At 42.3% G+C, this 12,887-nt stretch overlaps 2 protein-coding genes across 2 annotated transcripts; both read right to left on the bottom strand.

The window, feature by feature from the left end:
• On the bottom strand, nucleotides 2,961-6,579 carry LOC8076512 (pathogenesis-related protein 5). The gene is made up of 4 exons (XM_002447327.2): nucleotides 6,395-6,579; nucleotides 6,221-6,325; nucleotides 4,891-5,557; nucleotides 2,961-4,298 (listed from the first exon to the last, which is right to left on the bottom strand). Exons 1-4 carry the CDS (start codon nucleotides 6,417-6,419, stop codon nucleotides 4,166-4,168), a joined length of 930 nt encoding a protein of 309 aa, XP_002447372.2. The 5' UTR covers nucleotides 6,420-6,579; the 3' UTR covers nucleotides 2,961-4,165.
• Nucleotides 7,590-11,055, bottom strand: LOC8076511. Its single transcript, XM_002447326.2, has 3 exons — nucleotides 10,849-11,055; nucleotides 8,869-9,335; nucleotides 7,590-8,040 (listed from the first exon to the last, which is right to left on the bottom strand). The coding sequence occupies exons 2-3, from the start codon at nucleotides 9,322-9,324 to the stop codon at nucleotides 7,891-7,893; spliced, it is 606 nt and encodes a 201-aa protein (XP_002447371.1). The 5' UTR covers nucleotides 9,325-9,335; nucleotides 10,849-11,055; the 3' UTR covers nucleotides 7,590-7,890.

The raw sequence follows: 12,887 nt of genomic DNA, 5'->3' as shown, positions 1-12,887 counted from the left end.
CCGCCTAGACGAGGATGAATGGATGAACGTACATACAGACATTGGAGTGTAGTATATAAGATCCAAATGACAAAAATCTTGATGATTTCTAGATGACCAATGCCGGCACGCTACGTACTTGATTACTACTAATGAGCTAGCTGATCGAGTCCAAAAGAGCACATGCATGTACTGTACCCTGGCGTTTCTTGGTCTTGGATACTAGTGGCGTTACTAACTAGCATGCAAGATCTGGAATAAAAGCAGAGGCGGCGGAATAACAAGTTGATGCAGGCAGGCCCCAATGGTGGTTATTACAGTATGTACAAGGAATCAATCAAGCAGCTTGCTTGTTACAAATGTGTACTTAGCGCGATTGTGATTGGGCGGATTTGGTTTGGTTTGGGCCATCCATAGCTGGTTCTGATTTTATCGTGTCACACACTCCTCTCTTATCTGTTCAATAAAAATTGGCACCTTCTGTTTCAAAAAAAAAAAAAAAAAAAAATTGGCACCTTCTTTTCACGGGCCCCTGCCTGTTGGCTTCAGAAAAGGAACAGGATTTTATTTTGGGAAATCTATTCTATAGTGAACCTAATAGTATTTATTCAGTATCATGACTGTCAGTAATCTTTTTGTATAATAAACTTGATCAAACTTTAGGTCGTTTGATTGATTGACTTTTTAGAAAGCGGCAACTGCATTATTCTGTTTTTGGCATGCAGAAAATAAGCAAGGCAGGCAGAGCGGTGAAACTGAAACCTGAGTATCTGACAGGGAGTGATGTTTGTATACGATGAGAGCGACTCCACATCACAACACATGCAGGATTATTCGGATTCGCATTGGAGTGGTTTTGCTGCTAGTTCAGTACAGGGCATGGCATGACATGGCGCCAGTAGGGGCCATGGCAGGGGAAGTTGCAGCAGCGTGCATGCATGATTCTGAAATGTGATGTCTATTGATCTGCTTGCTGCATCTTTTTTTCCCCCTCTGTTTATTGGGGACCCTACCCTAAATTCAAGCAGGTTTGGGAGCTCCAGCAGCATGGATGATGGATCCCCACTCGGCGGGCGGCCACTCCCATAGGCATGGGCATGCTGGGCTGGTCCGCTGGTGGCTGCAATCCATTTCAGTGCTGATCCACTAGTCAGTCAGTCAGTCAGTCCTCGTGACAGAAGACTGGAAAAGGCCATTGCCTCATGCCTGCAGTCGCACTTGCTGACCTGCATAGTCATCCCTGAATGTGGAGCTGCAGAGGAGAGGACTAGAGGAGACAATCATACATGCATATCCTATGCCATCAGCAGCTAGCCAACATCTTAAAAAGCCATCCCATCAGCATATCAGCAACCAACGGAATAAGGAATAAAGGGGAGCTAAGCTGCTTTTTTGCGTTTTGTTTTCAATTCCTTTTTCACCATGCACACACACATACACATGTCTGAATTTCACAACCAGCTGCCCCCTGTGTGTGTGTGTGTGTGTTCATCATGCATGCATGTATGCTGCGACTGCGAGATCACTCACTCAGATGCTGTGCTTTATCTTGTGTCCCGGACATGTCTCGGCCCCTAGCTGGTAGCTGCAGCCTATGTAGAATCCCGAAATTGTTCATGCATGGGCTCTATGCTTCTTTTGCATGCGAAGTTTCCTGCAAAGGCTGCACTTTTAATAAATAACCTCCATCGATCAGCCACATGATTCTTCTATCTTGTTGAGTCGTTCCTCGTTAGTTATAAAAAAGGAATAGCCCACCACGCATTTGGACTGCTACCACATGCTACTCCATCCGGTTGAGAGCGCTTGTCTGAAATATTATCACTAAAAATATTGTTTGTTGATTTGTTAAATAGCTGGTAGATTCGACAGATAAGCTCAAACGAACAAGGCAAGTTTATAAGACGTATTTGATATGCTCTCGAGCTATACTTTGACGGTTCATCTATGTTAATGTTGTAACGTTTATGGTTAATTGAATAGGAGAATTGATCATTACAGCCGTATCAAGTTTGTATTGCAACAGTTAAAACTCTTAGCTAAACATTTGAAGTTATAAACTATACCACAGAGAGAGTATTAGTAAATTAAATTTAGTTTTCTGAACAAAGTGATGGCTTTATGTTGCTGTGAGTTTCAGTGTGGCATGCATCTGCTGCAATGAGCCAAAACAAGCGAGCTGAGGGAGGGAGGAATTGAAGGAGGAAGCACGAGGCGCAATCATCCATGGAGGTCCATGCCACTGTCGCTCTCAAAAGTAACAAAGCATAACTCGATTACGCAATAAGCCAGTACATTATACTACTGTTAAGGCATGACACCGTTCAAACATAAATGCTAATCTCAAGACAAGACGCTGATTCCGAGAACTGGCTCCAAATGTAAGTTATTTATTTAGAATATATGTTGATATGGCCTATATATATTGTATATCAGGGAAGCTCTAGCCCCTTTTACGGCCGCCGAACCCATGAAGTCCCCCTTAGCAGTTAGCACCCCATAGGATTTTTTTTTTTTTTGTCATGGATGCACCTTGTGGAGAGTGTGAAGCTGTCTGTAGGCTGAAGAAGAGCCCCCCCCCCCCCCCCCCTATGGATCATATGTATAAATAAAGTTAAACTCTGACTAGCGATTTCAACAGGTACGATAAATAATTTGCAAATAAATATGGTTAATTGTTTTGGAAACAATTTTCATGTTGAATAATCTAGCTATCCTCAACCAAAATTTATCTACATTTTATAGGTACTTGCTTTTGGCCAGAACTAGAAATAAATGTTCAACTCAAGAGAACAAAAGGTACATTGATAGGATTTGGAGTTGTTCTTGCTGCACCCGAGAGAATTATATATATTCTTGCTGAGATCAATGCTGCGTGCTCTCCCTAACCCTAACCTAACATTACCGCAGCTAGCTATATCTTTGTCAGGTACCATGCACATTTTGGTTCCCAATTATTCATAGAGTGGGACCACCACGAAATCACAATGCTAATTCAGCCGGAAACAAACGGCAGTCCAACAACCAACCATGATTGATCTTTCAAACCTGAAACCCCCTTTGAATAGTAGTTCAGTCTCACACTCCAGCAACAATATACTGCCGCTGGTGACGTCTTGTTCGCTTAGCTGATAAACCAATCCATATGTATCTCCGATCCGGCGCGGCGGCCATCTCTCCATGCATGTGAGATGTTCCGGGCCGGCCGGCCGTTGGGTTCCAGCGCACTCGATTGCCGCATGTGCCATGTTATGATCGATGCTTGTATTGTAGTACATCATCATCATATCGATCAGCGGGCATATGCACGGCTGTTGGGCTAGCTATGGGCTCTTTGTTGGCACCTGCAGGCCAGCAGCACCACTGCATGTTGTGCTAGCTTGCATTGCTGTTGGTCATCTTCAATTCATCTCTCCGGTCAAGCCCATGTCTATCCAGCGTATCTCTGTCTCTGTCCTCAGGACGATCGATTCTCCCACTCAGCTCACCAATCTTCAGTTTGGCCCCCTAGCTAGCTAGTTAATTATTAGATCCATCGGACTAGATGCTATTTTCAGTTTCAGCGCCTTTCAGGGACAACCTATCTACTCTCTTCATAGCATCAGCTATCTTGTGCCATCATATCCTTCTAACCTATACCTATATTGCATTGCTTCAAATGAGATCGGTTGTACTGTATGTATGTGCCAACAACATCAATATTATAAACCACATATTTGGTGACCAGTTGAAAGGCTGAAATTAATCAAATCCACACACAGCACAACATTGTTATACACAACCCGTAGCTAGCTTGGATATTATGCTTTCTTTTAAATTTAGTTACATCATTGCAACCATGCATGTTGCCTGGTGCAGTGCTGCTGTCTGCACTTGCACTGACTGAACCACATGCCTATTACATACATGATAAAAAGGGACAAAGGAGCAAGCAAACAAGAATCACTTATTATGCTGTCTCTATGCATGTCAAGAATCACTAATAATATATAGAAATATATATATGTTCGCATGTACGTATGTGTGTGCGTGTGAGTCTCATCTCATCAGTTTGAGAGGAGTGCCTGCTGTATTTGACAAACAAATAAAATCACCTGTCTGTACTTCTGTTCCTCGATCGATCAGAAAGTCAGAAGAAAAACAGTTAGCAGCAGTAATATGCGATCGATCCTCCTAGCTAGCTAGCTTACACTGAAAACTGCAAAGCCAAAAAGCTGAGGAGCAGCACGAGCATGAGCCTGGACATGCTGATCGCCAAAGATCTGCTCGAGTCACTACAGGCAAGCTGGTTGTTGTGGTACGAGCACACTGATTGCTTCCTGAAACACAGAAATGATGAAAAACAGAATTTGTCAGTTGATCATACTACTACTACTACTACTTGAGACTAATTGGGAGCAAAACCCTGCCAAGACAGTTTGTGATAAGTGATAACATCATCAGAATGCAGGCAACAAACTATAATGCCGCTAGCTTGTTATCATAACCAAATTTCTAATCAACTTTAATCGTAGCGTCGATCGAAAAATTGACAAGAGCAAGCAGCACATCAGACAACAGTTTCGTCAGATATATAAAAACAGTGCAGAGGGGAGCTTTGCATTGTTTTGCTGTGGCATCTCTAGAATCTACTAATATGTATGATAATCTGCTACGATTCCATGTCTTCGCTACGCAAATGCACATGACGATCGCGTCAAGTTGGAATCAGATTCCTTGGCAGTGTAAGGAAAGTGTGTATGCAATTTCAGAGGTCGGTGCAAGGATAAGGTTCAGCAACACTGCATGTTCAGATGAGAACAGCATGCAAGCGTTACTTGCAGCAGAGAGAGCACATATATAAGTTTAGTTGGCAATGGAGATGGGGATTAATTTGCATGCAGCAAGCAAGATTGAACCTATAATATATACCTGTTGGAGCAGAATGTGATGACGTAGTCGGCGTTGGAGCAGGTGAAGATGCTGGTGGGATCGTCATAGGCGTAGCTGTAGGCGGTGGGGCAGGCAGCCTTGAACTTCTTGGAGTAGAAGGTGGGCTGGCACTTGGCCGGGTTCCCGAACAGCCCGCGGCAGCAGTACTGGTCGGTGTCGAACACGTCACAGGCGCTCCGGCACGCCACGGTCCGCCCGTTGGCCTTCACGGCCAGCTCCGACGGGCAGCTCAGCCGCAGGTCCCCGTCGCATCCGGCCGCGCTGCAGTTGCCCTGCCCGTTCACGGGCTTGATCACCATGGGCAGGTTGAAGCCGTCCACAAGGCTCACGTCGTAGTAATCCACGGACGCCAGCGTGAACTCGGCGAGGCTGGCCGGCGTCGCGCCCGACGACCCGCACTTGAGCGCGCTGCCGCAGGAGCCCGTGGCGCACGACCCGTTCCCGCCCGCGTCGAAGTTGCAGTCCGTGCGGCCCCAGATGCGGCCCGACCATCCCACCGGCGCCGTGAACATCATCGACTGCCCCGGACGCAGCGCGAACCCGCCGCCGCCGAAGTTCTCGCCAGGCGTCACCGCCGGCCAGATCACCGTCTTGCACTGGTTGATGATGGTGAACACGCGGGCAGACTCAGCACGCCGCGCCACGCCTGCATGCATGCAAATTATTTTTCTCTCACCATATAAGCATTCTAATATGTATACAAGTCTACATTTAATTTGTTGACATCTTGTTATCTTGTACTGTATCTTAGTATTACTTATAAGATTAAGAAAAGTACAGTAACAATTTGGTAAACTGACCCCCACCACACCAAGTCGAAGAAACATTATGAATCAGTTTGCACATTGTCTGTTCAGTCCAATGTGATGCGAACTCACTCCGTGGATGCAATTTGTGCTTTTTAAGAAGTCTCAAACAGTTTTATATATGTTTCACTAAATCTATAAAGAAAAAGGTACCCACATTTATAATACTCCCTCGTCCTTTCCAAATTATAAAACGTTTTGGCTTCTCATCTAAATATATGTTATTATGTCTAGATGCATAGCAGGAGGTCATTATTCAGCAATATGTACTGGCAGTTTCCGAGATGAGGGGGAAAAAAAGATGTGACAAAACAAAATAGTGGCATTGTGCAATAGACAAGATGTCTTTTGCTTTCCACAGGGAGCAATTGGAGTGGTACTGCAAACTGAAAAAGGAAAAGGAAAAAGAGGGGTGGCATTCCTTAGCTTTCGGCAGACAGGGAAAAGTGAGAGAGCAGCACTTGTTCATTTTTTCCAAGAAAGAAGAGAGGAATGTACAGTACCTGAGAGTAGGAAGCAGAGCAGAAGAGGCGGCAGCAGAGCTCTCTTCTCCTTCTCCATGGCTGTGCCCTTGTTTAACGACATGGATGAAAACGAAAGGCAGATACCTGGACAGAGCTTCAGGTTTAATAGCAAGCATGGGCATGGGGACGGGGAGGAAGAGAATACGTACTTACGTGATAGGGAGGCTCTCTTCTCCATAGCAGCAAGCAAGGTAAAAACCTTGTCTTGGCTTGCATGGCAGACTCATCTTCTTCCTGCTTCTACAGCAACAGCAGCAACCATTTCAATTGTTCCTTCCTTGCTTGCTCCACATCCGATTCCGAACCCAATTCCATTCTTACCAGGCTTCCTTTTTTCCTTGTTCTACTCCATGCTCCTATCCAATGCTTGGCTTTCAGCATCTCGTCAGTCTACTCAATCAGAACAACATGATATGACCAGCATAGATGTACGTAGCTCACCAGACTCTTGTATTGCATAGCCACCATTTTCTCTGTGAACCCATCCAAATCAAATGCTTGTTAGCATAAGCACCAAAAAGAAATTAAGGTTACATTAATTAACATATATACATGTCATAATGTGTCATGCTCCCTAGCAATTCGGGCTCATGTGGTTTCTGTATGTGTGTTTTAACATTTCTCATTGAAATTAACAAAATTATACCCTTTGACGTGCTCAATTACAGAAATAACATAATGTCATTTACTGGGAAAAACGACTTTAAAATTTTATCTAAGGAGTATTATTAACAGTTGTCGGGCACCATTTTGCCAGTTTGCAGTCATGCTAAGCTAAGCCAGCACAGCGTTCCAAGAGTGGTTGGTTCTGAATAAAAAGGTTTGTTCTGAAAAGCCCCATAAGTCATTGTTGAAAATACTATTTATTAAATTTATTATAAAAAATATTATTAAATAATTAGAAGCGCCTCTCGCCCACGCCTCCGCCTCCCGCCCCGCACCTTGTCGGTCCGGCCAGGCGACCTCCGCTCCGATCAGTGACCACCGCACGCCCTCCATCCGTTCGACCAGATGTGGTCCGCGGATACGAATGCGACGCCCGTGTTCAAAGTCGCACACGATTTTGATATTTCGTCTTCAGGTTGGCCCAAATTTTGAAATCGTTTTTTTTTTTCGATTGGACGACGATTTTCAGCCGGCGCGTCCTCTTCCTAATCCTATCGGGCACACGATTTTGATATTTCGTCTTGCAGTCCAAGGATTTCTAGCGGGCATCGTTTATATACCAGCTAAACGTACATTACAAAATAACAAATTCTAGACAAGATCCATCAGTAACATGTGAAATGTGCTAAACCGGGCCTGAAGAAAATCGATCAAAAACGAAACCTGCGAAACTCACAGGAAATTGACACAAGAAAATCTTGCTTTCGAAGATCGGAGCCTGGACAAAATAAAGATGGCAATATGTACACACGAGACAGCAGCTGATACTCCTCTGCCATGTCACTGGCCATAGAAACAAAATGGTTACACTACGGCTGCCTCCCGCTATCTGCTTCTAACGCAACACCTGCTAACTAAGTTGGGACAGTCTTTACACCAGAGGGGGTCCAGCTACCAGACCAGAACTAACGCATGATGATGTGGTTTATCGATGTACCATTCCATCATCACACCAGTTAAGGAAAATGTAAAATAATGACTCATTAGTCGTCCAAGTTAATTCCATAGCGTTGAGCAAGGTTCTTCATGGTCCCGTTTTGCACCAGAGTCTCCAGCATGTCGTACTTCTTGCAGTTTCCATCGAGTAACTCCTGTTGCCGATTCGCTAGTTCCTTCTCCTCTTCCAACAGTTTCTGGGCAGAAAAAATAAAAACAGGTCCACAAGCATTGTCATGCAATAATATAATATTCTCAATTTAACATCAAAGTGACAGCATCAACACCAAAAAAACAACCAATATTATTGTAGTTAAGCACAAATACAGTACTTGGACAGCACCAATCTGACGAGTGCGCACAGTTTTTGTAAGAGACTCGCCTCCAGTATTGGTACATTATGATAAATGTTGTGCATATGCACTTGCCTATCCAATATGAGTTTGTTAACAACTGATCCGCGCCTCATCACAATTACTCTTGTATAGTCTCCTCTTCCTTTGAGGCGCCCCCACAAACAGCTAATTTATAGCATGACAAAGGGATGAAGTTCATGAACAAAATAATCATATATTTTTGTGCACATTAAAACTCAAGGTTAATATCACCTATGGAATGGATATTACTTCCATATGGACGTAAGTTCCCAATAGTTATATTATATCCTAAGATTAATCGAAGGAACTTTTCCACTTCTTCTGAAAATAAAAGATTATAAATGTAAAGCACTTGGGGTCTCTATGTTTCTTGTTTGGTCTAACCATGAAAATAACATAGCAGCAAGTAAAACCAACATTTTTATGCTAACCGAATGTACTCCCTCCATTCCTAAATATAAGATGTTTTGGCTTTTCTAGTTCGCTATGCACTTAGCCATACACTATGTCAAAGTGTCTTATTATTCGGAATGGAGGGAGTACAACACAAAAGAGCAAATAACACATGAACATGATCAACCATACACTAAAAAGGGCAGGCACAAAGACTGTTTTCCCATAGCAGTCACAAAATAACTAAACATTTACCTTTATGAGAGCCATGTTCTCAGATTCCTGCCTCTTTGCAAGGTTTTTCAATTTCTGCATCGCTTCATAGTCCTTATCTCCTTGTTTTACCCAGCAGAAATCTTTTTTAAGGCCAGGGCAAGGAGGGCGATCGTGAAACATCTCAGCCTTGGCATGGGTAGCTTTTACAGGCCTTGGCATTCCACCAATTATGAATGGGAAATCCTTCATCAAGTCTACAGCGGCCTTAGCCTGCACATCATCATTCAATTCCACCAATGCAGCACAAGGGATTTCATATGGGATTGTGTAGTTGACAATGAACTCCACACTGACAACATTTGCACACTGTGCAAGAGCAGCTTTGATGGCTGATTCCTTTACTTGAGGAGAAAGCTGGTCAATATATATCGTCCTCTTAACTTTCTCCTCGAAATCAGCATAGTCCTTGGAAGCCTGTTCTTTGGAAGTCTCCATTTGGGGGCAACCTGTTGAAGATAAGGTACAACACTTGGTCACTCCAATCTATAACATTCCATGCAAGAAGTAGCCAGTATACATAAGAAAACTAAGGAGAACAGTATACAAAAGCAAAATAGGGTTCAAAGTTGAAATGTGATGAACATACAACATATTTTTGTATTGTTGACAACTTGACATAGCAAATCTGTTTCTCTTGCATGTTGGTCATTAGGTGGCGGGCTAGGATTTTTTTAGCAGGGAAGCAGGGTGTATCTAGACAATAATAATCCAACTTTGACTTCGGTGTGCAACTGTAATTTGCCAAACATTTAGTATGCAGATATAAATTTTATTAGAACCAGGAAACCACAATTCAGTAAACAGCAAAAAGTACAATTCAAATTCTTGGAGAAAACATCTTGTTCAATAAATGTGACAACAGTCATTCAATAGCTTATCACTTATACTATTTCTCAACTTATTCCTAGGTAGATGGACTAATTGCATATAATACTCTTTTCAGTAGTTGTTATCTCCAAAATCAATTTAAGAATCAACAAGCTTAATGGAAAGACTACCTCCCGCATCATTGCATTAAGAAGAAGCATCTCACGTGCAGGCTGAGAAACACCCTGAAGGCCGGCTGCCCTGGACGTGCCATCAAGCGCCCAGGGCACATGTATGCGGCCATGTGCATCTCACTGAAAGCAACTCATGTGCTTACAGGTATAACTCAGGAACAAAGCCTGTTTAAATTCACTCCCATGGGAGTCAAACCCAGAACCTAAGGTGCTCCTAAGGCTCCTGTGACCATCCCTTTGGCTATATTTGCTCGTACAACTATCATCATCCATAAAGTTATCAAATTGGAGTTGAAGCCTTATCAAATCCACACTTGAAATATCCTTAGATTTTGATATTATGGTATGGACAGACAAAAGTCCAATACGTGATTCAGTATAATCCAATGAACAATCCAGTAAACCAGGGGCACATCCCGTAAAGCTCATGGAGATGACAAAATGGTATAATATTTCTGACACGCGTGATAGGAAATGCTATAGAATATACGGTTCCAATCTTCCACATATTCATCAGTTCAAAAGAACAAGACGATACAGTGCCAGATATGCATTTAGACAATCCTGGCGATGGAGCAAATTCACATCTAGAACAGAATGCGTTGCCCTTCCCACCAAACAGAGCTCGGCCTTGTGTATTTAGGGCTGGGGGTCAGGGGCGGACCCAGTAAGGCCTTGTTTGGATGTTGTCGGATTCACCTCAATCCACATGTGTTGAAGTGGATTGGGGTGGAATTTAGTTCAAGTTCCACTTCAATCCATCCCAATACATGTGGATTGATGCGAATACGACTACATCCAAACAGGGCCTAAAGGACATGGGTGTACACATGTACACCCAGTAATTTTTGCAAAGCAATCGAAGTTAGTAGGCATATACATGCATATACACCTGTAATTAGATTCAGATCGGATTACAAATACTATGTTAGGGTTTGGGCGCACGATTTTTTTTTACCTATGAATTAGGACAGCAGCGACGGTCGCAGGGACACCAGGGCTGCAGAGGGCGGACGCCGTACCGGAGATGGTCGCGAGGATGCTGGACCCCAGGTGGTGCTCGACCGAGCGCAATCTCCTCCCGGGTTGCGGCGCGGCGAGCCGATGGAGGAGATCGGCCGCGGGCGAGACGAGTCCAGGGCTCCAGGCGGTGGGCCAAGGGGCGTGCGGGCAAGGGCAATTTAGGCCTGTTTTTCAAAAATATTTGCAAAATTTTTCTAATTTTCCGTCACATCGTACATATATATAAAATATTAAATATAGATAACAAGTAACTAATTATACAGTTTGTCTGTAATTTACGAGATTAAACTTTTGAACCTAGTTAGTCCATAATTGACCAATATTTATCCGATACAAACGAAAATACTATAATATTTATTTTATCAAAAATTTTAAAAGTAAACAAGGCCATCAGCACACGCAAACGGATGAGAGAGAAAAGGGAGAAGAGAAGAAGACAAAGAAAATTTAATTTAAAATTATAATAAATGTGTGGTATAGTATTCTAGAGATGTGTGAAATTATATTTATATGTATCTAATATCATGAATAGTAATAATATATTTTTTCAAACTGTAATACTTTAATAATATGTATTTAATTAACTCTAAAAAATGTTAGGCGGTATCCATAGGTGACCCCTTAGAAATTCTCTAGTCTTCTATATATGAATATATCTACATATATTATTATCTTATTGATAAATAAAAATAAGAAAATATGAATTTAAAGTTTTATAGAAGTAGAAATGTTAAAAAAGCCTAGTCTACTTTACCTATTGCACCTTATCCTTCCTGACATAATAAGACCTTATTTAGTTCGGCCTAAAATCAAAAAAAAATTCAAGATTCTCTATCACATTGAATCTTGCGGCACATACATAGAGTATTAAATATAGATAAAAAAATAACTAATTGCACTGCTTGTTTATAATTTGCGAACAAATCTTCTAAGTCTAGTTAGTCCATGGTTATATTTGTCAATACAAACGAAAATGCTACAGCTGCCAAAACCAAAAAAGTTTTACGAACTAAACAATGCCTAAGTCAACACTCCATGTAACCTTATCCATCCACCTTCTGTAGCACCTCTCGCCTACCAGCGCTGCCTCTACCTCCTTTAGGCTAAGATTATCGTCTATGTAACCTTGTGCATCGTCTCTGCCCATCCTCCTTCCACCATCCGTCTGCTGCCTCCAGTTGCACCCAAAGTTGAAAACGAACAGAAATGAATAGAAAATTACTCTATTATTTTCATTTTCATATTTTTTAGACGAAAACAGCAGCGGAAGCCGGATAGCCGGGAGCGAAAAACGGTAGCGGGATAAATGGTAATACGAAAATGTGTAAATACAATCAGAAAATAGACGGAAACGAGCAGTAAACGAAAACATAAATCGGAACATGTAAGTTGCATATGATAGCTCAAATACAGAGACTAAAGTGCAATACCAAATATCAGATATGCACTGACTAGTGACCAGTCACCACATTAATATTCATACAATACTGATTATTTATACATCACACAAATATGAATTATCTATACATGGTAGGAGACAAGAGATATGACACATCGCCTGCTCATAAGGCACAAATAGACACACAGCAATACAACAGGTATTCACAAATAAAAATTGCAGTAGTCCACCAGCGTTCATGTGTGACGTGTATTTGTATATGTTGGGTCAGCAGGATTAGAGGAATAGGATAGGGTTTGGTATTTTGGGCCATATTGGGTTTAGGGGCTATGTTGGGTTGGGCTACTTTCCTAGATTTATGAAAAATGAGATATCCCGGTCAAAAACGGGATTCCGCAAATACGGATGGACAAACACTCAATCGTTTTCGGTCCCGCTCCTATTTCACTCCGTCTCATTTTCGATTCCATTTTTGTTTATCGCGTAAAAAATAAAAATCAACGGGAAAATACGGTACGGATGTGGATGAAACGGGATTCCTCCCGTCCGTTTTCAACTTTAGTTGCACCCATAGC

The sequence above is a fragment of the Sorghum bicolor genome, chromosome 6 (genome assembly GCF_000003195.3).
Source record: "Sorghum bicolor cultivar BTx623 chromosome 6, Sorghum_bicolor_NCBIv3, whole genome shotgun sequence".
Lineage (NCBI taxonomy): Eukaryota > Viridiplantae > Streptophyta > Magnoliopsida > Poales > Poaceae > Sorghum > Sorghum bicolor.
Note: the sequence above shows the minus strand (reverse complement) of the source record. Positions and strands in the feature narration are given on the sequence as shown.

What these genes read in the sequence shown, in the direction of transcription:
- LOC8076512 (XM_002447327.2), bottom strand. Translation starts at nt 6,419, where the DNA reads ATGGAGAAGAGAGCCTCCCTATCAC. An exon ending in GAAGAGAGCCTCCCTATCAC is followed by an intron (nt 6,326 to 6,394) that starts GTAAGTACGTAT and finishes AGCTCTGTCCAG; the next exon opens with GTATCTGCCTTTCGTTTTCA. An exon ending in GCTCTGCTTCCTACTCTCAG is followed by an intron (nt 5,558 to 6,220) that starts GTACTGTACATT and finishes GCATGCATGCAG; the next exon opens with GCGTGGCGCGGCGTGCTGAG.
- LOC8076511 (XM_002447326.2), bottom strand. Translation starts at nt 9,324, where the DNA reads ATGGAGACTTCCAAAGAACAGGCTTCCAAGGACTATGCTGATTTCGAG. An exon ending in AGAACATGGCTCTCATAAAG is followed by an intron (nt 8,041 to 8,868) that starts GTAAATGTTTAG and finishes TTTTCTGCCCAG; the next exon opens with AAACTGTTGGAAGAGGAGAA.